General features: G+C 40.4%; 1 protein-coding gene across 1 annotated transcript; it reads right to left on the reverse strand.

The window, feature by feature from the left end:
* Positions 1–121: 121 nt before the first annotated feature.
* On the reverse strand, positions 122–26,965 carry LOC308042175 (solute carrier family 22 member 15-like). The gene is made up of 12 exons (XM_080347361.1): positions 26,302–26,965; positions 22,959–23,105; positions 19,098–19,230; positions 18,291–18,455; positions 16,606–16,735; positions 14,631–14,852; positions 12,878–13,018; positions 11,060–11,145; positions 7,060–7,168; positions 3,157–3,229; positions 2,487–2,650; positions 122–1,552 (listed from the first exon to the last, which is right to left on the reverse strand). The coding sequence occupies exons 1-12, from the start codon at positions 26,359–26,361 to the stop codon at positions 1,540–1,542; spliced, it is 1,443 nt and encodes a 480-aa protein (XP_080203487.1). The 5' UTR covers positions 26,362–26,965; the 3' UTR covers positions 122–1,539.
* Between the last annotated feature and the right edge of the window lie 447 nt (positions 26,966–27,412).

Consider the following 27,412-nt stretch of genomic DNA (forward strand, 5'->3'; position numbering starts at 1 on the left):
GCAGGTGGCAGGAGGGAGAAACAGACTCCCACCACATTATGGTACCTTTACAATCGGCCTGTTCCTGCATCTTGTCTCTGCTTTGGGAATGCAACTTTATATAATTCTATTTCTTGTTAAATTTTGTATCTTGTAACAACAACAAAAAAATGAAGTCAACAGTAACAAAATTTGGTCTTTACCATATCCCTGCTGACCCAATTATGCTTTGAAGAGCTATAAACAGTCACCATGGTTATAAACATTAATATAATGGAAGACATTTATATTACTCAGGAAAAAGAAAACAAAACCAAAACCAAACACCACACAACAAAACGCCACAACCACAAACTCAATTCTAATCATCATGGAAGTGAAATATTACAAAAATGATTAATAAAAAAATTATCAGAATATAAAAGTTTGCAGCATATTCCATGGGTTGTTTGCACACACAAACTTGCATGGGTGTCTGTTCATTTGCAGAACTGTTATTTAACCATGGAACTTGCTCAAAATACAGAGGCCTTTCGGTAACCTTTTCCTATCAGATGCATTAGATAAAGGGCCAAGATCAACAGGATACAAGTCTTCTTCAAAAAACCTAGATAAACATGCTGGGGAAAGCAGCACTCATAATACAGATGTTCAATAATTTTCTTTTTAATAACAAATTTGTGTTGGCCATCAAAAAACTGTAACATTTTTGGTGCATTTATTCCATTGAAATTATATTTACTGTTAACCAAACAAACCTCCCCAATGGAAGAATATCCAATTAATATATGAAATGTATTGGATTACATATTATTACATATATTATACAATATATTCAGTAATTTCTAGTTCCACATCTACAGCTAGAACTTTATCTAAGAGGTTACTCACCCTCTGCTTTAAAAGCACCTCTTAAAGGCCCAATATTTTTCCAATATAGTATTATTTTTAACTTCATGTGTCTTTTCATGTACAACTGCAGTAAAAAAAATTACTCCCACAGTAAAACCCATTTCTACTCCTTTCAGATCTCCTGTTCAGGTTTCTTATGCTACACATACTAAGGCCAACAACCCGTAAAAATCTTTGGTCTCTTCACACTGTGAGGTATACTGTAATTTAGCAGCAAAAAACCTCTGTGGAGAAAATTAGCATATACAGTATGCTGTTACTTCGCACGATTACAGCTTGTCTGAATATATAAGGCCATCTAAATTTTAAATTACACACATCACTTCAATTACAATATTATAGCTTAATCTGAAGCTAGAAATTACATTTTGTAAAATAAATTAATACTTCATTTTAAGAAGCCGTACAGAAGTCCAGAGGTCCGAAGTGTGCTTTTGTTAAGCCACTGAATTAATGCACAGATTTGTCGCCCCTTTTCTCACAAGCTTTGATCAAGTTCTTCCATCTTCTCAATTTGCTTCCATGAGTCTCCAGTATTCCCAGTCGCACGTACAGAGCACGACTCTGCCCTTCAGCTGCTACAGCACCTTCTCAATGGAGGCTTCATCTTCTACCACAGACAGGCCTTCCGGAATTCTGTGTTTTCTTCTAACTGGTTTGCCTATCAGACAGAAAAATGATGCTTGAAAAACAATTTACATGTCTTATTTTCCTTATCTTATTCCACAGGCTAATATTAAACCTGAAAACCAGAATTCATTGTTTTTTTAAAAAAATATTAGAAGTGAAATGTTATTTGAAAAGCTCAATTTTTTTTCCATTCCAACTGAATGCAGTATTACGATGTATTAGGCGTAAAAACAAAGCATAATAGTGTGTTTAGTATGATTAAATCGATTAAGTACAATGATTATCAAATAATTAACAAACTAGCATATCAAGAAAAACGTACATTCTCTTATATCTACACTAAGCCTGTTTAGTGCTAAGCTACCGATTCCTTTCCTATAGGAACAATTTCTTCTCATCTTTTAAAACTAATTCTTCTGGGAAGTCATTCCCCAATTAGGGGATATACTTGACATTTTCTAGTTTATTACTTGTTGATTCCAACTTCAAAGGTTTTACTTAGTGAATATCAACAACAGGAACACATTTCAAATGACTCTACTGACTACTGAACGACAAAACAGTTCCTCAGATATGTATTAATTTTAGATTATGTTCCTCTACAAAACATGAGGAAAAGCACAATGCAATATATGATAAACATGCCTAGCTGGTTTACTGTAAAAGCACAGGGATGTTGCTGACTACTTTAGATTGTCTTTCTAAAATTTGTTTTCTTTTAGTGAAACAAAATAGTATTCTTCTACATGTAATTTAATACATACAGGTGCAACCTGCTATCCTTGTCATCTTTGAGAGCCAATAAAAGAATAAACGTAACCTCCACTGAATGCAAGAGAAAGATGACTTTAAAAACTTCACGCACACGTTCGCTGGCGCACAATCTAAACAACATGCACTAAAATCACAGCTCGCATAAGATAGAGGGAAAATAATGCAAAGTGACAGTAAAAAATATCAATTACTCTGCTTCTTCATTTTTAAGCAGTTGGTATTTGGTACTCTGGAGATCTTCAATGCTCTCAGCAATTGGCTTATTGAGTGTTTCTGGCAGGAGGAGGGTCAGGAATCCCGCTGACAGTCCACTGATTCCAAACACCACGAACGGCACAGAAGGACTAAGAGATTTCTAAAATTAAAAACCCATAGTAAAAAGCAAACATTGTGTCCTGATCTTAAAATATATGATCCATGTGAACTGCAGTCAAAACCTAGAGACTACAACTTCTTACTCCAGCAATCTGTTCAATTCTCCATGTATTGGTAGAATACAGAAACCCAATAAATGTCATTTCACAGATAGAGCTTCACACAAAAACTTTGTTTACATGCCTAAAAGAACTCAGATACTGAAGGAGTCTTAGTACAAAATGTATTACGTGACAAACATTTAACTAACAGAGGAAATACTAACACAACACAGGACATGAGATTATTTCCAAAAAGGATAAAACACGAGGTATTTTTACACATCTTGTTCATTAATTATTGAAATTGAATAAACTTCATTTAATTTTTCATAAATCAATTTTTTTTTCAAAGGAATATAGACACACGTGGTACCAAAGCAGCAAAGTGCTTTTGAGAGAACATAATCAAGCTGAGTTGCATAAAAAAAGCAGAAAATAATCTTACCATAGATGGCACAAATGGAGCCAAAATGCCCCCAAATCTGCAAGACATGGAACAGACGCCCAAGCCAGCGTTTCTGTTTCAAACAAAGGATAGAAGATTTGTAGTTTCAGAACACATGACTCATGCATGAACATGGGGTGGCACTGCCAAAACCAGCTTTAAAAAAATATATGTAAGTCACCAAGTCTTTATTTAACGTTTTTTAAAAACACAGCTACTTGCCAGTGTGAAACTCTAGTGAAACATCTGGCCAGATGTTTTTGAGAGGCTGAATTCTGTGCTCCCTTCAATTTTCAGACAATCTCATCTAGGCTGAGATAATCAAAGCGTGGGCTAGAACAGCAGGATCCCTTTCAAATAGCCCTTTCAAAGAAAGTTACAAAAATCCCGTGTCTTTCATTTCCTGATCAAATGCCAAAATCTTCCATCTCTCTGTCACTCCTAAACATGGTATTTTACAATCCCTTCAGAGACTGACATTGGCACCAGTCGTCACTGAGATGGCAAGAACCAGCTCATGGGGGCTGTTCTCCCTCCCTGTGTGTCTCAGTTGCTTCCTCTTACTCATCATCACCCTCGGTCACACCACTGAGCTGAGCTGCTCCTGCTCACCCTGTTTCCTTTTCCTCCTCCGAAGGCAGGAAGACAGTGCCAGGATTAAAGATGACAAGCAGAGAGGTGACATGGGTCACTACTAAACCAAAACCACCCACCTCCCTGTCCCTTCCTAATGGCCCTTTGCACAGGTTAAGGGGAGCGGCTGATGGAAGGAGCTGATCAGAAGCCAGTGACTTTGCTGTAAAAATAAACAAAACAACCTGTTCCCTCAGCAGAAAAGGGAAAGAGCAACCCATGCTTCCTCACATTGAGGTAACATTGACCCAAACCCCGTGAGACAAGGCAAAGCACCTCCCCTATCAACAAAATCCCTAAACAGATGAGAGATACAAGCCCATATGTGAATAATTTGTTTCAAACCATCCTTCCCACAGACCCCAAGCCTGTCAATGCCCAGAGGTTCGCTGGCTGCTTGCTTTCTGTTGAGAGGAGCAGTGCAAAGGGGGATCCTAAATGCAAATTCTCTAACTTCAATTCCAATGCAAAATCTAAGCTGTTTTTTAAAGTCTTTAGGATATTATTAATCCAGAATCCAGCAGAGCTTGCGTTACGCAAGACAATGTTGTGGTATCCATGAGGAAAATCACATCATCACCCAGGAAGCATCAGCAGGTATTCTCGAGGTGCTGCACTGCCGATAGCTGACTGCCCACCACCTCTCTTACCTTACAGCCCCAGCTTTACAAAACCCGACTGGCTGCACATGCAGTGCCACCAAACAGCCAGGGGTAGATGCAGAAGTGTCTCTGCCGCAGCTCTCGGGTGGCACTAATGCTCGCCAGGGACTGGTATTCAACAGAAAGAATGATGAAGAGTTCCTTGTGATGAAAACCAGGGATCAAAAGGGCACGTATTTTAAAGAAGCATCTATTACCAGCACTGAATTAAGGAACAATAAGGAGATCAGGGTTCCTATGCTCTCCTAGGCCATCCAATGGCCCCACTCTGATTCTACCCATCCCAGACAAGGATGCCACAATTTCCCAAACATTTTGTCATGAAAAAAAAATCAGTTTGTTTTTACATCTATATTACTAGAGCTATGATTACATTTTGTTTCCAAAGACAACCTTCCTTTTTGTCCAAAATGGAACAGTAGCGATATTTTTCTATTTTTGACTCCTTTGTTCCCCAGCAGGTATTTTAAAGGCACATCAAAAAGGAAAAAAGCCCAAAGCACGTATATGCCCTCCAGCTTGCAGCACCTCTGCACTTATAGCATGAGGTGTATTTGTCATTCCTCCATGTAACAATTATCCTAAAAAAAAAATATGCCTAACAGTGCTCATGCTTAAAGTAGTAAGTAGGTTTAAATAAGGAGCAATAATACCCAAGACACTATTTTTTTTCCAATGGGATGTTTTGCAGAAAAATTAAAGGAAAAAGAGTTTATTCCACCTCTTCTCCAGTGTCCCACCAGATGGTACAAAGGCCCCAGCTCCGCTGTCACAGCAATGTCAGGGTCACAGCACAGCTCTGCTAAGCCCACCAGATGGTGCTGGTGCTTTGCTTTAAATTCATCTCTTGCCCTCACTGCTTCTCCTGTGTAAACTGTAATATTTGCAATTAAAGTGCCAGAGAGTTATCAAATAAACTAACTGTATTAAGTGTCACATAAGGAATTTTCATATGGTTTAACGTAGCTGTTTGCCATATCATTAAACAAGTCTAATAAAGTTGCTATTTTTCTAAACTGCCTTTACTGTTTTCTCCATGGCGGTCTGTATCTTTGACACGTTAGTGTAGATTCTCAAATGAAGTAACACTTTACTCAATTTGTTTTTTATCTTCCTGATGGCAAATAGTTTCAAGCACACTGAGACACTACTGCCATTCCTGCCATGCATGAGCTGTCACATGCTTGGCATCAAACATCAATGGGACTTCAGAACACAAGGTAACATGAAACATGAGCACACAGTGAAACAAAGAAAAGCTGAGAAATTAAACATTTTCAGATTTAATTGTCTTGATTCTCAACTAAAGAAAAGCAGAGGGGAGAGATAAACAAAAAAAACCAGAAACCATCCACTAGTAGAAGAGACCCTAAAGAACACCAAAGTTTGGAGAGGGAGAATGCAAACAAACCCCCACATCCAATTTCAGTCAGCGTGCTTGGGACTTGTGTATTAAACCTAAATCTTTGCCAAGAATCACAAGCTCAGTAGCTAGAAACAGTCAATCCACCTCCATCTTCACAAGTCCTATTGCAAAACCTGCACTCACAGTCTAGCTTTTATGCCTCCGTAACATACGGGAAATGGTGAATTTCAAAGCAAAAAAAAAGCCCATCTGAGGAGTCACACACATTTTTATTATTTTTTTCCCCAAAGCCCTCACTGTCCTGGACTCAGGTGATTTATGTCACCATCCCAATTACCTCTACGGTGCCACAGGACTCATCTGCCAGCCAGGGCAGCTTGCTACTCCACAGCAGCTTTCAGCTTGCCTGTTCTCCCAAAACAGGGCTCAGTTTTTCAGTAGTTTTGGTTGTGCAGCTGCTATTCTTGAGCAGCTAGTGCAGTATGGCTCCAGTTTTGAATATGTACTTCGAGTTAACATTCAGAAAACCACGTGCAGCCAAGGTGGGGGTACGAAGAAGACTATCTATGTTATATTATATTTTCCTATCTCAGGTTTACCATGGGACAGCAGAAGAGAGACTAAACTCACAGTGGCAATGAGAACTATGAAAAATAAACTAAGGTTTTAGCCCACTTGTTCATGAATTAAATGTTATAAAGCAAATTACTGCCATACAGAAACTATTAAAATTAGTTGCATTACAAATATTTAACTAAATCACAAAGATATAGGAAAGCACTTGTTTTTCAGGAGGCAAAAAAACAATAATATGGGAGAGTTAAGTATACAGGACTGTAAACAGTCCCTACTGCATAGTCTGTGTGATTAAGTTAGCATATACTTCCATCACATCACCATGTTTGGTTTTGCACCGTGTAATTTTACGCCCAAAAATCACTAGTAGAAATGAGAAATACAGCACCGAGCATTACAGTGTAAGAAGCTGGTTATCCTATTTTTATTCTGGATTCAGACCTAGAAGAAGATGCCACAAATAGCCCAGGAAGGTGCGTTGGTGCAAAACCTGTGCCTGATAGGACAAGGCTTTTCAAGCCCCAGCAAGATGCCATAATTACAGAAAGAACTCATATTAATATATCAGGTAAAAATAATTATGGATAAATACTAAAAGCACAGCTGCAATCAGTATCGCTCTGCATGACAAGTATTTTCATTTACCCAGAAGCTCTGTTCACTTACCTCAGTACTGTTGGATATAGTTCAGATGTATAAATATACACAATGTTGAAAGCAGCGCTGACCATCATTTTTCCACACAAAGCCAACAAAGTGGGACTGAGGAGCAGACCTTGCAGGAAACAAACAAACAAACAAGCTGTAAGCATAAATAGTCTGTTTTCTTACTCTTTTTACACAATGTGGAAAACATCCACTCCCCTTTAAGAGACTGGCACGCAAAGCCAATATTTTATCTCTATGATTTTCAACTACAAGAACAAACCAATTATCTCAGTTCTTCTTCTAAGAGCTGGCATAAGAATAGATACACAAAATAATAGTTAGGATCAATAAAATCTGCCCCATTTGTGGGCAAAGTGTAAAACTATCACTGCTTTAGCAGTCAGAATACCTTACCAGGTAAATGCATCTTTTGAGGAGCACAAAGAGACAATACACTCTCCTTGACTCACTTATTAGATTAAAACCATAAAACTTGATTCACCTCAGGAGTTTATTTGCTCCCCAAGGACACCTTGTTGGGACTTAAAGAGCAGCAGCTCTGTAACTGGAAAGAACAAACGCTAACACAGCCCAGCTGGCTAACCTGATGGGTGGCTCTTTCCAAGTCCAGAAGAAACCTGCCTTTCGTTACCCTCGTTTTGGATATGGTTGTGTGCACACCATTTGTTCTAATAAATAGAGAATTTAAGATATTTTTTTAAGTGTGAAAAAAGAACGAATGCTATGAGCAGCTGTGTTTCAGGTTCTCTTCCTCAGCACTGAATCAAGTATGTTTCAGTTTGGATCAAATGATGTTGATTAAGTAACAGGAAGGTCTGATTGCTTCTCAATTGCTTTTAATTTTGTCCTCAAATATTTTCAGTTCTATTCATCTGATCAAGTCAGATTCTATTTCAGCTGAAGCAGAATTTGTACATAAACTGAAATCCAGAAACTTAATTTATTTTCTTTAAAGTGTGATGCATTTTTGCAGTTATTTCTGTAATTCATGCAAAACAGATGTAACATTTTCATCCAAGTTCTCCTTTTGCTCAGTATGAACTGCAATATTACACACAGCTGCCAGAGGCAGAGGTTTGAACCTTGTCCTGGGCCCTGTCAGAACACTGGGACATCCCTTTTCTTCCATCATCAATGTGATGAAAAAAGATATGTAATTCTCAAGTGTGCTTTACAACTTGCCATTTCTATCCCGGGGAGACTTAAATTGAACACTGCATATCCATGTATTAGAAATGCAGCATAAGTGTACTTGGGAAGTTTTGGTCTTTGGAAGAAAGAGTCTGTCTAGACAGAGAAATTAGCACTCGGAAGCTGAGGAGGGAACTGAAGAGCAGGTTCCCTCCCTCCGGGGAGGCTGAAGACTGACCAGGTGGGATTAGAAGCACACTGGAAATTCACTGCACATCAGCTTCCTTCTGTAAGTAAGCCCAGACACAGTCATTATATTTTCCTCAGAGTCTTGGAACCTATTTTAGGAATTCTTGCACAACGTTTCATTATTTCCTTTACATATATGAAACAAAACACCATTAAGCAGGAACACACCTTCTCCTGCGAGGATTCTGGTGACCATTTATAGGTCACTCACTAGGTGCAGCCAAGCATGTCCATATTTTGCCCAACCCCCTTACACCTGAACGTCCAGTAGCAATGGTCTGCACACAATTCTGCCTGAAACAGCTCAGTCAGGGCAACTGTTCCAAATTTTGGTAAAAGTTCTTCCTAAATTCATGCATTTGAGTTTTCTTGATAAAGAATTATCTTCCATTAATTTATCTTTTGAATTTAAGGAAGGAAAACGGGGGAAATGGTAACAAACAGTGCTGATGTTTAAGAGCTTCTAGAGCAGGAGTTACAAGTTTTGATGCCATTAAACCTGAGACTGATCTAATGAACTGCAAATTTTCCTTTCTTCTTGAAAGCGTTACCAATGAAATCACAAAAAGTTATTTTGTGTTATTATGTGTTCAGCACAAGCAGAAGTTAAAATCTAGCTACCCCTAGGCCAGAAAGCAATACTTGCTATAGTGTAAAGCAGGCAAAATGCAGAAGGTGTCTTTGTGCTTTACAGCAGCTTTTGGAATACAAGATGACAGCTCCATTCCCCCTCTGCTGCCACTTGCCCTCACCAGCTTCTAAACTGATACTCACACAAATTAAATGATGAATTCTAAGTGATAAGGAAAGAGGGAGCTGAGGAATATCTCCGTTTTTACTCAATCATTGACAGACTTTTTAGTCTCAAATTCAGTACACATCTTTAGTAACCAAACTGCTTTTGGCTTATTCCACAGGGGAGATGACTTGGATCAGATTCTCATTCACAAGCTAGCAGAGTTATTTAGAAATTGAGCAAAGGTTACACATGAGAGGCGAGTGCCCAATATCTCATTAAAATCTTAAATCCCTCGTAATAAAATCAAGGCTTTGTCAATCATTCTGAAGAATGCAGACTTAGACAAACATCAGTGTTTTCCTTAGTAACAGGAGGGTCAGCGTAGAGATGCAAAAAACCGTCATTTCATCCAGTGAAGTGACTCATCTTCATCATGTTTTGAGTTGAATTTCTTTTGCTTATTGACACAGATCACTCTGGGCCAAGAACCAGCTTTACTCTCATCACAGTGGAAAGGAAGATGTCTTAATGGGACTAAAGTCAACTCAACTAGAGAAAGGCAGAAGATTTCCTCAAATATAGCAACTCTTCAGGAATTATTACCCTATCCCAGCTAGTGACTACTGTTTTTCTTTCATTCTGTTTTAAAATACATAAAAAGAAGCCAAAAGAGCATATTTGTTAGAACAAAGGAAGAAACAGTCTCAATAAAAGGAGCAACGAAACATCTGAGGATTTGAATTAACACAAGCATGGCAAATAGGATTACAGGCCATTTTTTATCTCTTTCTGCTCTTCTTCCGGAGACTTCTCTGAGATCAATTTGAAATGGATGCCAGACAGCATTTGTAACTATTAGTGATAAACACAACCTACAGAAGGCTACCTTATAATCACACCGCTGCTGCTCCTGGGTCAAAACACTGTTAAAGTGGAAACATTTCTACTGAAGCAATATAAAGATAAAATACAAGCAGAAAGCAGCCACTTCTGTTTGTTAGTGTCATACAGACAAACGTTTTCAGTATCCAAAATAAATATTAATACAGAAAAACTGTACTTGAAATGCAAATAAAAGTGGAAATACAAACCCACACGCATGTGAATGTCACTGACAATATTAGAAAAAACATCTTTTGAGATGAGAAACATACTTGATGATACTCCACTGTTACCATGAGCTGTCCTCACAACTGCACAGAGCAGCAATACACAGCAGGAGACTGAGAAAGGCAGAAAGCTTCTTGCAATCCCTATGATTTCCGTATTACAGTTCTGACTTCCATTTCTAATTTTCAAGTACAACATAATTTTTTAAAGCTTTTTAGTGTGGTTGGTTGTTTTTCTGTGTGGCCGGTTGTTGTTTTTGGGGTTTTTTTGGCTTTTTTTTTTTAATGATGAATTACACTTCTCATTCAGGAAAGTCTCAGTTCCCATTTCCATAAATATCACACGCCACCAAAACAAAAGTAAAACTAAGCTTGGCATCCCACACTCTCAAGATCCAATGAAATCAACGTTACGCTGCACTGCAGTCTGGCTAGTAAATCCTGTATTTTAAGTTAACCTGCTTAACAGTATATGCATGGATGTGGTGTCATTATTTGAGACAGAACACGATAGCTTGGTCTGACCTTTGAAAAGCCAAGAACTTGCAGTCAAACTTAGTCAATTAACAGGGTCAAATTCTGCCAGCAAGAAGTTAAAAGCAACATAGACAAGACCTTGGCTCCCTGCCCAGGAAAAGACAGAAAAAAGAGGTATAAATGAGTATGACTTCAGGCAATGATGGACTCGGTCACAAAATACTCCTTTAGTTGTTTTGTCAGCGTTCATCTGAATTAACAAACATCTACTGTAGCAGCAGGACATACTTACCAGCATTTGTTGGTAAGAACATAGTAAATATACAGGAAAATCCTGCAAATATCAGAAAACACGTCATAGTTTTACGTCTTCCAGACCTAGAAGGAAAAGAGCACCAAGATAAAGGATGGAAACCAAGTCCTTCAGTATTTTTTTAAATTTGTCTGCAAAATACTATCTGAAGTACACAGGAGCATCAATGACAGTTATAAATCTACTATACTTTGGTAAGCGCTTCAAATCTTGCATTATTTTCCTAGTTCTGCATACCAACATCCTCCCATAAATGGCTTCCTATTTCTAGCCAAATTTTCATTTTTACAGTATTGACTTTGTAGCCTTGAGACGAACCCATCTACTTCAGCAACAACTCTCAGTTCTCTGCACCGAGCAAGTCAATGGGTCCTGTCACCAAAAAGGTATTACAGAGCATACACACAAAGATCAAATTAAGATCCGGTCATGAAAATGTAATTCTAATGCTTCTTAATCTGTATTTCTCTTTTACAACTCTGAATAAATATACAGTTATGACATACCACAAGCTATGTTGTATGCTCTTCCATCTAATGGTATACAACCAGAAGTAAGCAAAGGCTTTTTCTACTGCATAGTATTTTATTTTAAAAGACAAAAGGATAGAAAATCACCAGCCCATTTTCACATCTGCCATATTTAAATATTTCATAATTATCTGCAAAGGATCACAAGTAACAATACTCAGTAACAATTTGTAGGCATGCAGGAATACTATACATGCTTGTTACTTCATCAACTCCCACAGCTATTTCTAACAACTACCCTATACTAGTAGAACTACAGCTTATCTATAACATACAATGCTTGTTTCAAAAATCTTCTAAATGTTTTTGCAACAACCACCACCAAGCTATAATTTAACCATACTACTCACTAAACCAGAATGAAAACAGAGTAGCTGGCTTATCACATTCTGTTTTGCTTTAAGTACCTAAAGCTACATATATCCTTACTTCAGGAAACAACTTGTCAAACGAATTGTAAATTTCAAATTACAATGCAAAAAAACCCCGAAAAAACATATGGAAGAGGACTTGTGCAGTTTATGGTTTAAATACATGCTCCTGACTTAGGTTTTCTAGGCTTGGGGTGAAGATTCGTTAGTTATTTTGGTTTTTAGCTTGACCGAGCTGACAGGTTTTGCTGCCCAAAAATCCAACCGGTGACATCCTCAGCTGCCTGGACACAACAGGACTTTCACCACTGACCTTGGCGAGACCAAGGAACCACTACAAAGCCTCTCAAACGGAAGGTGAGATCAAACCCTGAGCAGCTCTGGGTTGCCAGACTGTTTGGAAATGAGAACCCACACAGGGGTGGCCACCAAACACACCAGAAAGAGAGTTAGCGTGGGACATCCATCACTTGTGCCTTAACGCAAACTGAACGGCTCTCACCTCAAAGTCCTCTTTCAAGAGTTTAAAGTAAAAATTAATGTTGTCAAAAAATGCATCCAAGTGAAGCTGGTAGGCAGTACAAAACTAAGTCATTCTGAATAATATATCTAAGAGACATATACAAGCTATAGTTACTTAAATAACTAAGCTACTCACATTTTTTCCCTAAAGACTAAACTTTAAAAAATAACATTAATCATTGAAATGCTCATGTCTTGAATAAGTCAAACGATGAACAAAACTGAAAAAATCAGAGTCCCATTTCTCTATCGACTGCAGAAACCCCGCAGCAGACTAAATCCCCAAAGAATCAGCTGTATGGAGAAAAATGTTAATATTTTTCTAGGCTAGCTACAGAGATATGTAGAAAACTAGAAAATAAGATTTTTCTTACCAGGATTTCTCAATAAAAAACATGCAGAGAGGAAATGCTGGAACTTCTACAAGACCAGAAAGAGCCACATTTAAATACAGATTTCCTCTTAATTCACCAGCATTTAAAGTTAGTCCATAGTATACAAAGCTGCAGACATACCTAAAAATAACCACATAAGTTATATTACTAACATAACTAGTCTTTAGGGCTAAGAAAGTATTTAAAAGGCAAATTATGCCAAGTTATGGATGAGCTATGTTGAATTACATGCTAGGAGAACTCTTACAACTTATTTAATTAAACAAAGTAAGCTACCGAAAGAAAGCAAATGGTCATATACCTGTCTATTATAACTTTCAGGATTTTCTATTACCTTAGTGTTTTTTTCTAGATTATTTAGCAAATCTAATAAGCTTAACTATATTAGATGATACTTAACGGTTGAAAAGCAAACCTATGAAAGAAAATGAGATGTACATCCACTGCTTAACAGCAAGTGTCTTCCTCGACCCAGGGAAGGCTCCCCCAACAAATCTATCGTCACTTTCCTTGGAAAGAACTAAGTCCTCACACTCCTGTCCCACAAAAAACACCGAACACTGCGTTGGAAAGGCCACCACATATTACAGCAAGACATTTTGCCTATGCCATACTTGTTACCTTGGTGTCCAAGCAGAGTCTGGGCCAAGCGAGGTAGGACAGTTTTGCCTGATCCAGGCAGAAGTTTGTTCTCTCTCGCATCTAAAGGCTCCTGAGCAACAGCACGAGGAGCTTGGTGACCCCACTCCAACAGTTCTGCACACATCTATCTTCAACGGGGTTTGTGAGAGGAAAACAGTGGTGTGGCCTCTTCTTCCAAAAGGTAAGAATGCCTCATAGCATAACTTCTCATCACCATCATTATATTCATCTACCTGCAACTCGAGAGTCTAAGAAGCTTCTGAAAGGTCCTGCTTAGCAAAGACGTTCCTGATGGTTGTCCCATGCCGTGAACGTTTCTGCCTACCCCACACAAACTACTGATTTTTCTAATCTACATCCTGACAATCATCTCGAATGGCATTGAACTTTAAAGGGAAGACTTGACCTTGGCATTTTGGAAAAGAGCTGTTTCCCCAACAGATTTTAAGCTCAAGCCAATTTGTAACAGCTGCTGCTGCAACAACAAACCCAGCACCCTCCCCATCCCAGGAGTCCCTCTCTGCTGCCATTTATTGCTAATATATTGTTTAATCCTCCTACACTTCAAGGTGATTTTCTTTTCCAACTTGTACCACTTTTTAAGGCAGCACCTAACATAAACCTATGCAATCAGCATTTTATCTTGCCCATAGCCTTCCTCCACTGAACTTGCATAATGTGCTTTTGGGCTCTTAATGCTTATTTTTATTCCAGATCTGTCATTGCCTAATCCATGTAGACCTTTTCTCCCTAAGACTGATTCAAAAACACATTCTATCAGCAGTTTCTGCTTCAGCTTCTCATTTCAGTCAACATAAATATTATGTTCTCACCAAATTATTTCTTATTAGGTTTATTATTTCTTATTAGGTTTTGAAGCCGCTTCTAAGTAACACACTGAAAATAAAACGCAACAGCAATAATAACGAAACATCAACTTTACAACACATCATTTTAGATCATGATTCTCTGCCATTAACTGACAAATCTATTATTTGGTTTTTGAGGACAACATTTTTAGAAGAAAAGGATGGAAATCTTAATTGTTTCCTCATGTCTCACTCATTCACAGCATCTTGTTATTACGTACCAGATGTACATCAATACGATGGTTCGCCACCGAAGGACTGTGTGTTTTACTAAGTTCAGGATACCAGGTGCCGACTCATCCTTTCGCAAAGTTCCCACACTTGGTTTTAATTTTAGATTCAATCTCTCTTTTCCATTACCAAGTGCAATATATTGCAACACATCTTCAGCTTCTGCCGTCTTCCCTTGGGAATACAGCCAGCGCGGTGACTCCGGGAGCATGCTTACAGGAAAGAACACAAAATCAGTCATCACAAGTTCATTCTTAAGAACAAAGCACTGAAGTCAATCTTCCAGTTCTGAAAATTAACACCTAAAACCAAAAATGTACCAATACAAAATCCAGAGAACATTCTATTTGTACTGCTCTGCATATTAAATTCTACATACTTCAATAATAAATACCTGTTGGAGATGCTTAACAGAGCATGCAGTCATGCGAGAGGAGTTTAATCTAAATCTTGACTTCTGCTGAACTGCCTTCTTAGGAAATGCTCCACTAGCGCTGTCCAGGGGGCATCTCAAATCCCAGTTAGCTGAACAGCCAGGACAAAACTTGGTTTTCACAAAACTTATTTCAAGCTTGTCCATTACGGGAAGAGCTCCCAGCTGAGTTGAGACAAGAGCAAAAAAACCTTTCTGGGGAATTACCTGCCAAGCTCCAGTACAAGTTCCTCACTATTGAGTATGTTTTAAATCTCTTGTTCCCAAGTATAATCAGAATATCCCTGCTTAGGACAACTTCAGTTCATGATTCCTCCGGGGTTTTGGTTTTTTGTTTGGTTGGGTTTTGTTGTTTTGGGTTTTTTTTAGGTTGCAGAGTGTGCTGCTGCTTTTACACAAGCCATAAAATTGAATATTTTTTTGCTGAACCTTTACTTCTCTGATACTCCTAACAGAGATACACATCCTATAACCAAAGTAAACTTTCGTGACTTCAGAGGACCTCAGTATTTTTAGTATTTAGGGAAATTAACTCTATTTCCACCAGAAACAGAACACCATAAAGGAAAACACATTATGCAGAACTTCTTTCCTCAGGCCAGAGACTTTGTATTTCTTGACTACAGCAAGAGTGGGTTTTTTGTGTATTCTTTAGCTGAATCTATTTCAAGAACTGAGCTATCTAAAAAATAACCGAAATTTTTTAAATGGAAATAAAAATCAGAAGTGTTTGCCCCACCGATGCTGTATGCTAGACATTGCCTGTATTATTGTGTAGACAACCTACTACACTAATTATTTCTTCTACAGCTCTAACTAGTAATCAGAATTGCACAAAGTGTATTACTTGATATGTTAAAAGAATATTTTGTAACACCCTGGGGCAGACAAGACTAATACTTTTAATTCCGTACATACCAACGCATTTCATAATCATTTTTATGAACATGTCTGTGTTGGAATTCTAAACAGGAGCACCCAATAGTGCCAGGAATGGACACGCAAGACTTCAAAAGCAAGCAGACACATAGCGTACCATGCTAAAAAGGCAATCCCAAGTGCTCTCACTTATTTCCGTTTGCATGTGTCTCACGAAAGGCAACTCCACAGCCCCCTGGGAGCCCTTCCAAAGCTGCTCAGGCGCTGAAGCCCGTCCTTGGCAGCAGGCAGTGCTCCCGGCCCAGGCTCCGCTCGCAGCCTCTGGCAGGGTTTCCCTTCCCTCCCCTTCCCCAGGCAGGTCTGGAACCGAGACACGTTCAACAGCTGGCACACAGCTGCTCGTTGCAACGCTGGCCACCACAGCTGGAATGGCACACAGAAACACAGGGTTGTCTGCTGGGTAACCCTGACCCGCTTCATTTAAAGCTGTTTCTTCCTTCGCAATACGATTCTTTTATTTTCTGGTTCACAAAACCATACAGAAAAATATCATCCCTGCTTGTACCACTTTCTTGAACGATGACAAGGAAAAAGTAACTGTTAAAAATCAGTGTATATTTTTCTTAGCATTACAATGCATGTGAATCACTTACAAAGAAAGGAGGAGGAAGATGACTCCTGGAGTGTTCGATACCAAGGCAAGATAGCGCCATTCTCTTACACAGTAACCCAGTAAAGCATAAACAGCAATGCCAACGGCAAACGTCAAATTAGTTAACGAACCTGAAAATAAAAGACCAAAAAAGTGACTACAGAAGCCACTGACAAAAGGTAAAAACATTTCTCAAGCAGAAGCTTGAAATTCCTAGCCCATGATACACCTAAATAAAACAGCAATAAAACCTTTCAAGTATCTTTACAGCATTTGTGAATTAGCTGACTTAAGTATACTATGCAGTCCTAACAAAGAATAACTTTGTGTAACATTTGGAGGGTTTGGGTTTTCTTTCCCCTTTCAAAAAGAAAGGGTGGTACATAGAGAACAAGAAATGAACAGAAACTTACAGACTAAAGAGAAAACCTGAGGACAGGAAGGGAACGTGTCAAGAGCCATTTTTTTAGATCAATTAAGGTAATCTTGAATAGAGGTGAGAGGCTGAAACAGAAATGAGAAGAAAGCTGTAAAAACACAAGGAATGAGTCCAGTAAAATAACAGCTGCAAGCCAGAGGTATATTACAACAGGCTTCTGATGAACAAGCATAAATAAAAATGTTAAAAATATGGGGTTAACTTGAATACCAAAAGCCTAACAAGAAATCCTCTGCAGCCTAACACAGGAGATCTTGTACCAACCCAGAAACCCTCAGCTATTGCACACAAAGCCCAGCTCCCAGCCAACGCGCAGCAGAGCTGCTCAGACACAAAGCCTCGCCTTCAGCCCCTGAGTGCTCAGCGCCTCTTTCCCAACAGCTGAGCAGAACTAGAACAAAGCACCGATAGCGACAGGGAACGGACGTGCTCTCTGGTCCATCAGAAGGCTGGCCCTGCAGGGAGAAAGGCTGGAAGAGCAGGGATAACAATGGGGCAGGGGGAAGGATAGCAGGGGGAGAGAGGGCGTGAGTCAAAACAGTGAACTCGGGAAAAGAAAATTCAGTACTGAAAAAAAAGTGGAAAGCCATAGCTAAACCATTATGGCTTATTCTGATACAGCCCCAGGAGCCCACAGAAGAAATCAGAAAAATAGCAGAATGAGGTAGATGAGAGAAAGAAAGGTGCTGACAGCCAAAGCCAGCATTCGGACCAAGCTTTTCCCCATGTTGCGCCAGCCAAAAGGGTGTTACAGTCTGAGCCACTCCAGCTTTACAACAGATTGACGTGCAAGTGTTAACATGTATTTTAAGTCTTGGCAGAGGCATATGAAAAAGGACTTAAAAATACTGGATGGTCAGAACATTCCACAGTAGAAAAAAAAACACACCCAGGCATCAAGTCATTTTGTGGTACAAGGAAATTTCGAAGAATACTTTAATCGATATCTGCCCAAAATACCATAGAGCATTGTCCAGAAGTTCAGCAGTGTACAAACTGAGAAGTTTTAGGAATCAATGTACACCTTTTAAAACCTCAGTTTTGCTATTTATCAAACAAACTCAATTCCTTCTTCCTTACTCAGGCACCTTTCCCACAGAAATTAGAACTTCGATATATCAAACTTATTTGACTTATGCTATAAACTGACTTTACATGGTACAAAAATAAGAATTTAAAATGTAATGTATTGATAGTCAGAACAATATATTGCACAGTAATAATGATTAAATATTTCCAAATCCCACCTGTAAATGACCAAAATGATTTTCCTACATATTCTTGTGTCAGGACAAAAGACACAAGAGCCATTCCACCATTCACAATTCCAACAAAAAAACGTGAAACTGCAAATATGTCATAATTTGGAGCTAATGCTGTGACATACCCAAAAACGACATCAAAAAATAGACCTGTAGAGAGAGAATAGAATGTAGTTAGTACTTATGCTATGCTGCTTGCATGCAGAAGAAAGGCAGGGAGCACAGTTACAGACTGTAATAAGTAGTTTATAGCACTTTTGTCTCTAATCTCTCACATTTGGCTTTCTGAAGTCACCATATGAAAATTACAATCATCTTCAAGTCACACACCTGAGGTGTGCAATGCCAAAGATGATGGTTCCTTGAGACACTGTTATAATTAAACAAAAGGAGCCTTTGGCTGCAAACACAGCTAGAAAACAACACACCAGGATACGAGTTCCCCACTTGAAAGATGTTTGGGTTAATAATCTTCCCCACACCTCCTCTTCCCCAAAAGAGAATTATTTTTATTAGAGACAACGTGGTGATGCGATGTGTGGAACACTGCACTCATATAGTGATAGCCATAGCAAAACCAGGTTATTTTTCATCTCGCACTGATACTGGAGTGACCACTAAGCTGCCCAGCACACCCACACTAACAAATTCTAGTGCTGCTCTACTCCACTTGCACAGATTGTTAACTCCACAACATGGAGGCAGCAGCCCGGCCCAAGGGCGGCCTCCAGGCAGGACAGACACGTTGTTATCCACATCGAATGCTTAAGAAAAATCTTTTAACAATCTTACCTGAGATATACACTGGCTTCCTGCCCAATTTATCTGACAAAGGACCAAACGTGATATTACCAATAAGCAATCCAGCAAAAAACAGGGATGATGCAAGGCTCACTTTGTAGGCTTCTTGTTCGATGAGGTACCACTGTCAAAAAAACAATTTCCTTACTGTTATAAGCATTAACACCAAGTTGCTAGCTTCCTCAAAAATTATACAAATCTATCAAAATCCTTCTCTTGCCATTTCCCACTTCTCACTTCACATCCAATTAAAGTTTTGTTCCAAGCTTGACAGGTAAGCCAACAACACTCGTGTTTTTTCCTAACAGACTATCACATCTCTACTTTCTCCCCCCTCAAGAAATTTCATTATCATACATTATAAGCTTTCAACTTGATAACTATAATTAGTCGCACTCCAATTCCCAAGTTTTGACAAGGCAACTTATCTTAAGGTATTAAAACAAGCAAAGTCTGAATTGTTAACAGCTTAGCCATGGCAATATTGAACAAGATTAACTATTTCAATGAACAGGTAATAAACATTATTCACTAACAAGAACAAAGCATGTTCACTATTGCAGTACATAGAAAGTAAACGCTGTGCAGCTGTGCTTGCTGGACCGTGAGCGATCCCTGGTGCCCTTCCTCCTTAGACACACGTTGAATTGTTGAACGGAAGCAGGAAGGGATTATGGAAAGATGTCCTTGTTTTATTAAAACTCTAAGACCTGCTCATTGACAGTTTAGTATCTTATTGTGCACATGCAATTATAAGCAAACAGAAGTTAGAAATCAGAGCTGTGTTTCTTTATCAAACGTACTTTCTTCCTCATTCAAAAGCTGAGGCAGCAGAATCAAAAATTGTCAGAAGAGAAGAAACTGAACTGACAGTTAGTTGAAATCGGAATGAAACTTAGAGGGCAAGACGCACAGGCAGCTTGTGCACAACCCTGCTCCCAACAAGGACAATCAGCACTCAAATGCAGTGTTGAGATTACAAACATTGCCGACATCAGGAGCTCAGGAAGAACGGCAAAAAGAAAATCTTAAGTGCTTTTCCAGTAAAAGAATTGAACTAATTCAATGCAAAGCTTTACCCAAAGAAATAATCATTATTTGGGTATTTAAAGTAATTCCCAGTGTATTTACTGGAAAATTTACTTTCGAAAAACTGGATGAGCATCATGCCGACTTTTAAACTGACATGTGCAGTATGTCCTTTGGGGAAAGGAAGAAGGATCCTAATCCCATTTGCCTTTTTCTTTAAGAAGCAGAAGGTTAAAAAAGAAAAAAAGCCTAGGAGAAGAGGCCCATGCCCAAAATCCCACATGGCACACTGATACGTCTGCCTTGAATACATACAGATCCCCAAAGAATATGAGGAATTTACTGAAGCTTTTAATTACAGCAATCTCAAGAAACATATGCTTTTCCTCAATCTGAACTAAAATAGTGGCAAAGTACTGAGAAGACACAGCTCCATCCACCCCGTTACCCACCAGTTACCCGAGCTCTACCCAGCCAGTAGCCTACAAGACACGGGTTTGCAGGAGCAGGACAAGATTTAACATGTTACCAGGACACCTTCATTAGCCCCATGTAGCCAGCGTTCCAGCACCAAGTTTTGGGGGACTTTTGGATGCTCTGGGAAGGTAAAACTCCGGTGCAGCAGCATTTGCAGCTGGTTTCTACTATAGCGTGCTAGGTAGTAGATTCTACCCTATTACATTGGAGAAAGACGCAGCCCCAAAACTTATAGTTCATCTTTCTGAGGTGACTTCGACAATGAAATACGCCTGGGCACGAGTCCTCAGGAAACTTCAAGTATAAAAATATTACAGCACGCGCTCTTCAAGTCACAAAGCACGGCTGGCGGAAGTTGTTCTTGTCTGTGCTGGCACTCCACACACAGCACACGGAGTTCAAACTCACAGTCCTCATCTGCAGGGTGTTTCATGTTGGTTCCAGACACAAAACAACTTTATGCTCTTGGATATGGTTGTAAAAAAAGCAGCTTCTCAAAGGTAAAGGACCATTTCTACACCAAATGTAAGACATTCCTGAATTCACCTTCCTAAGCATCATCACCTGTTAAATAAAGCAGGGGACTGAGTTGATGCCAGACCAAGAATTCCAACAACTATATTTTTCCATTAACCAAGCCTGAGCTATTATTTACAAAGCCTTAGCTACACCAAAATTAATTACAATGATCAGTTCTTGAAGCAGAACCAAAGAGCTGCCCTGAAGTTTTGTTGAGTTCCAGAGCAGAACAGCACCTCTGCCAAACTGACCAGAACTGAAAATATGTACAGTTTAAGTTCCATCACCAAAATAAAGGAAATAAACTTGACAAAAGCAGCTTCCTCTCTCAGGACAGAACAAGAGAGTAGATTGCTTTTGAAACTGTTACTTGTGCTGCTTAGCGTGTCACTGGAAGATGCTCAGATTTTAACAAGTCTAATATAATAATCTGTGAAGAATATAACTCCTAAAAGAATGCGTCTATATACTTTATTTGCACAAAAGGAATTGTTAAATATTTGTCAAAATTAGCTGTAGCTTGCCAACAAAAACATCGCCGATTTTGTTATCCCCAAAGCAGACATCTCAGCTCTTTAAATCCACATGGCATTTTGATTTAGTTACCAGACCACTAGCATACAGCAAAACGTTGGTCAGCATCTCAAGATTCCATGAAATCACTATTAACAATTTAAAAACAAAACAAAACAACTTACAATAAAGTTCCTGAGATGAATGAGAACATAAATTTGTTTTGATGAGTCTTGAGAACTGCTATATATTTTGGAAATAGGAACACTGACTGCTGTGTTTAAAAAACACAGTACTTGTTAAAATATGCTGGTTTCTGATTAGAAATTAAGCACTATCCCATACAACTCGGCCTGCCAAAAGGCTGAAACGGAAGGATGATCTCTGAAAACAGGCTAATCAGAAAAATCTGTTCCTGACAGAGGATATGATCCAATATTGCCTCATTCCCTCTTATGTCTAGTCACTCCATTTTTCCACTAGAAACGTTACACAGTCACATTTGGGATAATGGGAAGGAAGCACAAATTTGGCAGTGGCTACACTGAGTGCTCCTGTCTTAGACGAGGTTACTGACAAGCATGAGCAGAACCGCGCCGCTCCCGCTCCGCGCCGAGCCGCCCACGCGGCCCTCGCTCCGGCACCAGCAGCCGCGCTGAGCTCACCCGCGCTCGCCCGGGTGCCTGCAGCCCCGGGACCGGCAGAAAGCAAACACAGCCTTTGGCATGGAATCCACGAGATGTGAGGAGGAGGGGTCACACTTCTGTCCCGCTCAGACTTCAAGCTGTTCCACCTCCTGCTCTCAGTGCACATGGAAATGCCCAGACGTGTGGTGCCTGAGTTTCATTTTCACACTAGTTTTAACCTCTTCTGTGAGAAACTAATGCAACTCACGGTAAAGCTTACATGGCACAGCAGATTGTGCAGACGCAACAAATCGAACCCTTTGTGGTCGAAAATAGACACTAGGAGGAGTGCGTTCTAAATTCCACACTTACAAACTGTAGTAAATTCTAATCCATTAGCAATGACTTTCTAAAACATCTGAAGGTAAAGAAAATTGGAAACAAAATAAAATTTAACCTAAGCTAATAAATGTTAAATTTACACTAGGAAAGCTAAACTAACCATATACTTTCAGATTTAAAAATAATAATAAAATAAAAAGCCAGATGGGCAGGTTCCAATAATTTTTAATAGTATATGCAAAATGTTACAGTAAGCCCTTGTCAGCTTTTACAAGCACTAAGTCCCACAGTAGTGGCATAAGTCCCGAGAAAAGAAGACATGGTTGGGCACAACAGGAGTACTTACCTCAGTGACTATCGATGTGAAGTTGTCTGCAAAATGGACATGCTTGGCAAGTTCAGCTCCGCTCCCTGGAATTCCTTCTTGGTCTATGTGATACTCAGGCACAGCTCCCACAAGAACAATAAGCATCGACTGACAAGCCACATATACCTTAAAATAAGACACAATCATTTACCATAAACAATCCCAAGGAGACCTGCTGGAATACTCTAAGCCAGGGGTGTCAAAACCCATTTCCACCGGGGGCCACATCAGCCTCATGGTCGCCTTCGAAGGGCCGAATGTCATTTTAGGACTGGATAAATGTAGAAGTGGTTGCATTTTTCCAATCCTAAAATGACATTCGGCCCTTCGAAGGCGACCATGAGGCTGATGTGGCCCCTGGTGAAAACGAGTATGATACCCCTGCTATAAGCTTTTAATTAAACTAACGATTAACAATCTCCCCTTACCCAGCATGACAAACCAAATGCAATCAGTGTATGGTGTTTCAATCCCCAGATGTGACCATGAGGGCAGCGGGGAGCAGCGAGCACCGCTCCAGAGGCACTGGGGCACTTTCAGTGAAAGCGCTGCCTTGACGCCCTCCTTCCCATTGAAAAGTCATTCCGTTTCTTCTTGCTGTTTCACACCCAGACACAGGAAAGGAAAATATTAAGAACTTCATAGTTTCATAGCTGAGATCTAACACTTGGACTAAGATTATCATTATAAATTAAAAAACTGCTTACTATACTCAAAGAATACAACCTGCAGTGACAAGTCAGAAAAAAAACTTTAAAGATTATATTTTTCAAGTGTTTGCTATTTCTTTCCATTGCAGAGACTAAAACCTTAACCTGATCAGTAGGAAAACTAGAATGTGTAGAAATTTAAAAAAAAAAAACAAACCATAAAGAAACCTTTATAAGAATATTTATTCATTAATATGGGCTTAAAGTTGTTTTGACTTTCTGGGCTTTGCATGAGATTTATTTTTTCCAGCTAAAAATAATGTTATTTTTAAGCATATCTGCATATTAATGATTTTCATCACATTACCATTGATGGAAAAGGTTTGAATCTAGAATAACTTCCTTCATTGGGCCACAAGTCTTTTCATGGTGGATTTGGTTAGACCTTGTTTTAATGTGTCATTTTATGCTGTGCGTACCTTGCATGTTCTTGCGGAAACAAGTTACAGGCAAAAAACCTGCAATCAGCACAATCTCCCTCCCTCACAACCATGTTTTAATTAAAAATGTAGAACTGCATTAACAGGAGGAAGCCTGCTATGAAGAAACTACAGGAGTAACAGAGATATGTGTCTGCATGTGGAGGTGTGGACACTATTTAAAGACAGCACCCTGCATATCATTTTTCACAAAGATACATTTAAAAAAACCCCACACACACAAAACAAAAAAACCCCAAACAATTAAAACCCAAACAAATTAAAAAACAAGAACACAAGCCAGGTGCTGTGGTTATACTCCACTTCCTTCTGCTCAGCAGAAGCTCAAAAGGCACTTTTCGAAAAGTGGAAGATGTGCATACAAATAAGGAAAACAGATCATAAACTTTGAAAAGTTAAGCATATGACTGCACTGAGGTCGGAAAGAGGTTTGAGAAGCAACCTGCAAAAGGTACAAAACCCACCAAATCCTTTTTGCAACGCCCGTGACGAGCGGGGGTCTGAGCGATGTTTGCCGGAGGAGCAGCAGGGGAGGGATGCTTTGCCGTCCTCCGCAAGCGTCGCTACCTGGAGCACACGGCCAAGGCGCAGGGACCAGGACCAGCGAGCAGAAGGCGCTCCGAGGCGCAGGCGCTGGGGGACACGATCCCCGGCCCCCACCGGCCTGGCAGCCCCGTCCCGCTGCCGGGCGGGTCAGGAAGCGGGGTCCGCACGGACACCCCGGGGAACAGTGCGTGTGCGGGACAGCCCCGCACCGGGAGCCCCCGGCGCTTCCCCGGGACGCGGAAAAACAAACCCGAGCAGCCCCAAGCACGCTAACAGGAACCAGAAGACACGGAAGCGGGAGAGCCGTGCGGAGCGGGGCGGCTCGCACGGGGGACGCCGGGCGCACCCTGCTCGGCCGACCCCGCTGCCTCTGCGCCCGGCCCGGCCCGCAGCGCCTCCCGCCGCCGTCCCGGCTCACCTGCAGCAGCACGAGGAAGGCGGTGAGGCGCCGCTGCCCGCCGCCGAACTCCCCCGCCGCCCCGAAGGCCTCCTCCAGCCCCAGCGCCATGGCCCGCCCACTGCGCCGCGCCCAGCTGAGCTGGCGCCCCCGCCCCGCCCTGCCCGCCGGCCCCGAACCACCTGCGGCCCGGCCGGGGACTGGGGGCTCCGCAGCCCTGCGCTCGGCAGATTCCGTAATTCAGCTGGAAAAAAGCGATCCAGGAGAAGCACTGTGCGAGCTGAGCGCAGAGCACCAGCAGGCGGAGGTGGGAACAGCCTCACCGCTACTCCAGGATGGAAAGGCTGCCCAGACACAAGGTTGCTCGAGGTAGGATACAAGGGGATATGGCCGCATTTCTTCCGCAAAAAAGCATCCAAAGCAGAGCTGCAGGAGTCACCCCGGGGGACAGCAGAACAGCTCAGCAGTTGCTCCGGAGCTGTGTCAAATGGGAGCAGCTCTCCTCCTTCCATGACCATGATTTTAAGAGACACAGGATTTCTCACCAGCATTTAATCTAGCCTAGATAATTGCAGGCTGCTACCAAAGTTTAATTTTACTCTGTAGTCTTCGCTCCAGGCTGCTGTCTCTGGCCAGGTCTGGCAACTGGGCACCTACAGAACAAGTCAGCTCTGCTTGCTGAGTCAATAAACCAAATTAAACTACCATAAATGTGCTGTTCACTCTGTGGCTTCCATCCAGTTCACGGAGTGCCACCTAAAAGCTCCACATCCTATGGACAACATCAGAAACTCGGGTGAAGTTAGCAATTCTAGTATTAGGAATGAAAACTTATTAATTAGGTCCAGGGAAAAGGGCGCTGACAAAAACACAGTTAATGGACTTCTTTAATAATACCCGTGGTTATGCTTGCATTTCTCCTAGCATTACATTTGAAGATGCAGCTTTATTATTATGGTAGCTTTATACAGGGGTTTTGTTTTGCTTTGGGTTTTTTTTTTTTTTTTTTTTTTTAAGTCCTTCTCCCCAGTTAGCCATACTAAGAAATTCTCTCCATTGAGGCGCTAAGATAGGATGACCTTGTGTTAGTATTCTTAGTCCAGGAAAACTAAAATCAGTGGCAAAGATTGGATGGGACAGCACAGCTCACTGAGAAAGCAGTGAGTGCCACACAATGTAGTAGGGATGTTACCCAGGAAGAGCTAAGGGAGAGTCAAAGTGCTGCTTACCTTGGATCTGGGGCAGCGCAGATAAAAGGGACTTTCTAAATAATTTCGGAGCCTCCTCATCCATGTAGTCACCACACATTAGCAGGGAGTGGTGAAATCCTGGGTTTTATCTGAAGTCCTTAGAGTCTCTGCCCCAGCTGCTTTCATGCTTCCTACTCGAATTCAGAGTGATCTGTTGCTGAACCTTGGCAAAGGCAGGCAGACATAAATAAGACAGGCTCCCATTTCCTGAACAGAGCTACAGAAAGGATTTAAATTATTTTGGAAGTCTACTAATTTTACAGACCTATTAGGTTTCCCCCTCATGTTCCATCATCTGTTTTCCCACATTAGTGTGGAAAATACACAACACCTAAGGTCTCTTAAAAAAAAAAAAAAAAAGAAAAGAAAAGCAACCCCCAAAACTGTCACCATTGCTGCATCCACTTGGATCCACTTTGTCATGAACATTTTAACCTAGGACATACGTACCAGTATTATTTTACAATCACCAGATAATGATTCCCTGAGCAGGTCTCACCAACATCATGTTAAACAGCAGGAAGACAGCTTTTAGTCCACATTCACAAATGCTCCTGCTACCTGCTAAGCATTAGGTGAACAAGGAAAAAGAAAAATCAGCATTGTTCTCTGACATCCACAGTTTCTTCAGCAGGTAGGGATTTGTACTGTATGAACCGTTCTGACATTAGGAATTGAACCACTGCAAGGTCCCCAGTCTGTTCTTCTGGGATGTACTTTCATAATGCTTAGGAGATAGTAGCAATTAACAGCAGTTTAAGTCTTTCTCCTCAATTAACTATATCAATAAATTGTTTCCTTTGAGGCAACAAGTCAAAAAGGTCCAGAAAATGTGGTTTTTGAGTTTTTGCTTGGGTTTTGCTAGGGGTGATACCAGCTTACTTGATGTGAGGTTTGAAAAAGAAAAGGCCCAAGTTTCCCTGTGCATCTCTTCTTGGTTACCAGAACAACTCTGTTTGACTAGGAAATAGAAAACAAAGTCTGTTTGTTGGCTCAAACACTGTCCAGGAAGCCATACTCTTTGGGGAGACTAAGCGTCTTATTTTGAGTTTACTCTAAACAGTCCATTGAAGGAAAACAAGTAACACTA

The sequence above is a fragment of the Nesoenas mayeri genome (assembly GCF_963082525.1).
Source record: "Nesoenas mayeri genome assembly, chromosome: 7".
Classification (NCBI taxonomy): Eukaryota; Metazoa; Chordata; class Aves; order Columbiformes; family Columbidae; genus Nesoenas; species Nesoenas mayeri.